The following is a 3010-nucleotide window of genomic DNA, read 5'->3' as shown; positions in this document are numbered from 1 at the left end:
ATTATTTCATAGCATATAAATCTAGCAGTGATTTAATTACTTATTTAATTATTTCATAGCATATAAATCTAGCAGTGATTTAAAAAGTAACAGAAAAAGATTTGGATTTTTCACTGACACCGGTAGTCTGAAGACAATTTATTTCATTAATAATTCTAAGGGGAAATTATAAATCTTTTTCAACCAAACTGCAACTTACTATGAAAAATAGACTAATGATACTTTCTGATATTCAGGGTTTCAAAAAGTATGATACCCATACCCCAGGACAAAGAGCAGCCCACTGGAGAGATGAAGAGAATCTCCATTTGAAGATCACAGGATGATAATTGCCCTGTAAGCCTAGAGAGCAGCCATTTCAGATGTAGCAGATTGGGAAACTTGAGATCTTTTCATGAAGATAAAATGACGTGTGAACATCCTGAAGTGTTTGTACAGTTAGAAGAGAGTTTGAGTTGTTAGAGATGACAACTAAGGAAATAAAAGAATCACTTGAGACTGGTAAAATGCTCAGCAGGTAAAGGCTGCCAAGCCTCCTGGCCGTCCATCCACCCGAGTTCAGTCTTTGAAACCTTCATGGAAGGAAAGAACAGATCTTACAAGTTATCCTTGACCTCTACCTGTGTGCAGTATCACAAGCGAACACTCGAGTGCACTTACACACACACACACACACATAGGATTCTTCAGAGAAAACAGCGGTACTTCAAGAAAAGTAAAATCACTCACACAGTCATAATGTAGACATTGAAAATTGATGTTACTAAAATCGTGATTTAAATATAAAAAGATGAAGGAATAAACTGTTTGAGGTGGAATTATTACATGCAAAACAGTAAAATGTTAATTTTCTAGAGTAGAAAATAATGGAAAGGGTTGGAGAGATGGCTCAGCGGTTAAGAGCACCAACTGCTTTTCCAAAAGTTCTGAGTTCAAATCCCAGCAACCACATGGTGGCACACAACCATCCATAATGAGATCTGATGCCCTCTTCTGGTGTGTCTGAAGACAGCTATAGTGTACTTATAGATAATAAATAAATAAATCTTTAAAAAAAGGAAGGAAGGAAGGAAGGAAGGAAGGAAGGAAGGAAGGAAGGAAGGAAGAAAGAGAAAATAATGGAGAAACCCCCAAGAAAGAAAGAAAGAAAGAAAATAATGGAGAAACCCCCAAAAGGAGCATCATACAAGAGCATTATATAAATACAGATGTTTTCATAAAAGCAGGAAGGAGCAACTTAGGGGGAAAGTTGTTGGAAATTAAGAAATGTGCACATAGGGATGTATTTTTTTTTAAAAAAACATATTTTTGCAGGCTCAAGATACAGCTCAGAGGTTAAGAGCACTGACTGCTCTTCCTGAGGTCCTGAGTTCAATTCCCAGCAGCCACGTGGTGGTTCACAACTATCTGTAATGGGATCTGATGCCCTCTTCTGGTGTGTGTCTGAAGACAGACTACAGCACACTCACATACATTAAATAAATAAAAAAATAAAAAAATAAAAAAATAATTTTTGGGGCCAAATTTTATATATTTTTTGATTCAGATAGCAAAATATTAAAACAAAAATAGAATTATTGTAAAATATGAAAATATAATTTGGGATATATACACAAAGATGTCTTCACTGACTTGTGACTATAGGGAGTTTTCTTTTGCTTAGTTTTTAAATTTCCTGCTTTGCACATGCTTTGCATTTGTTGTTGGGGAGAGAAAAAAACAATAACAAGTTGGTTCTGTTTCTGTGTTGAGGCTGAGGTGATGTTGGTAATTTATTCAGAAAGTTATTGATGCTGTTCAAAGGGAATCTTCTAGGGTGAAAACTTAATTTTGACTGAAACAGCTTATACTACTAGTGAAGGGAAAGAGGAATATGAGATTTTTTAAGGCATAATATAGGAAATGAGAAGAATTATAGTTTCTACTTAAGTCTTCATTTCAAACGTCGCTTGTGTCAATTTTTAAAATTTCACTTTAGTAGAATTATATCATAGTGCTCTATATATTTGGTTTTATTTATTTTATTTTATTTTATTTTTTTGGTTTTTTGAGATAGGATTGGTTTCTCTGTGGTTTTTTGTTTGTTTTTGCTTGTTTGTTTTTAGGTTTTTCGAGACAGGGTTTCTCTGTATAGCCCTGGCTGTCCTGGAACTCACTGTGTAGACCAGGCTGGCCTCGAACTCAGAAATCTGCCTGCCTCTGCCTCCCCGTGCTGGGATTAAAGGCGTGCGCCACCACTTTTAAGCACTTGAAAGCAAGCCTTCAGACTGTTTTTAAGCTACTGCGTGTGCTGCCTTTGTATTAACTTTTCCCCTTTTCTTTCCACAGAAAAACAGGAAAAGGAAATCGACATCTATGCTAACCTCTCTGATGAGAAGGCTTTCGTGTTTTCAGTTGCCTTGGCAGAAATAAATAGAAAAATTATCAATCAAAGACTTATTCTCTGATATTTGTCTTCAAACTCTGTTGGTTGCCACTTTCTTCAGGATTACATCAGCAAATCCTCAGACAGTCGCAGACTGAGGAGCACTCGGACTGTGTGAATGAGGGCCTCTGATTGCTTTCTCTGTTTTCTAGTCTGCTGCCACGCTTTGGGAGCAAAGCTGTGGGCGAGACTTTGCTGGGATTTCCTTGTTTACCAAGGGTCATTATCAGTGTTTTGTGTTGGGATATTACTAAATGTATTTACAAAAACAAACAAACAAAACGACCAGAAAAGCCCCGGAACCTGGATGGGTCTTTCCAGATTGAAGGGACAGGAGTGAGGGTGGAATACACAGCTGGAGCAGCTGACAAGCTTGCTAGTTTTCAGGTTCGCACCAGAAAGTCCTGTCTTAAGTTCTGTCAGGAGAGTGACTTTTAAATGTATGTATTTCAGGCTTTCACCATTAACAGATTGCATATATACAATCCATTGACTTTTAATAAATTGGTAATTGATATTTTATTGAATGGAGAATACGAATATAGATTATAAATTCTGTCTTTGACCTTTTTCTTGGGCGCTATT

At 36.6% G+C, this 3010-nt stretch overlaps 1 protein-coding gene across 1 annotated transcript in view; it reads left to right on the top strand.

Moving 5' to 3' along the window:
- Nucleotides 1–3000, top strand: part of C20H16orf87 (chromosome 20 C16orf87 homolog) — a 28694-nt gene extending 25694 nt beyond the window's left edge. Inside the window, exon 4 of the mRNA XM_021220686.2 lies at nucleotides 2327–3000. Coding sequence (XP_021076345.1) covers nucleotides 2327–2447 — 121 coding nt within the window. The 3' untranslated portion in view covers nucleotides 2448–3000. The remainder of the gene's footprint in view (nucleotides 1–2326) is intronic.
- Nucleotides 3001–3010: the final 10 nt, after the last annotated feature.

The sequence above is a fragment of the Mus pahari genome, chromosome 20, assembly GCF_900095145.1.
Source record: "Mus pahari chromosome 20, PAHARI_EIJ_v1.1, whole genome shotgun sequence".
Lineage (NCBI taxonomy): Eukaryota > Metazoa > Chordata > Mammalia > Rodentia > Muridae > Mus > Mus pahari.
This window is presented reverse-complemented; position numbering and strand designations above follow the sequence as displayed.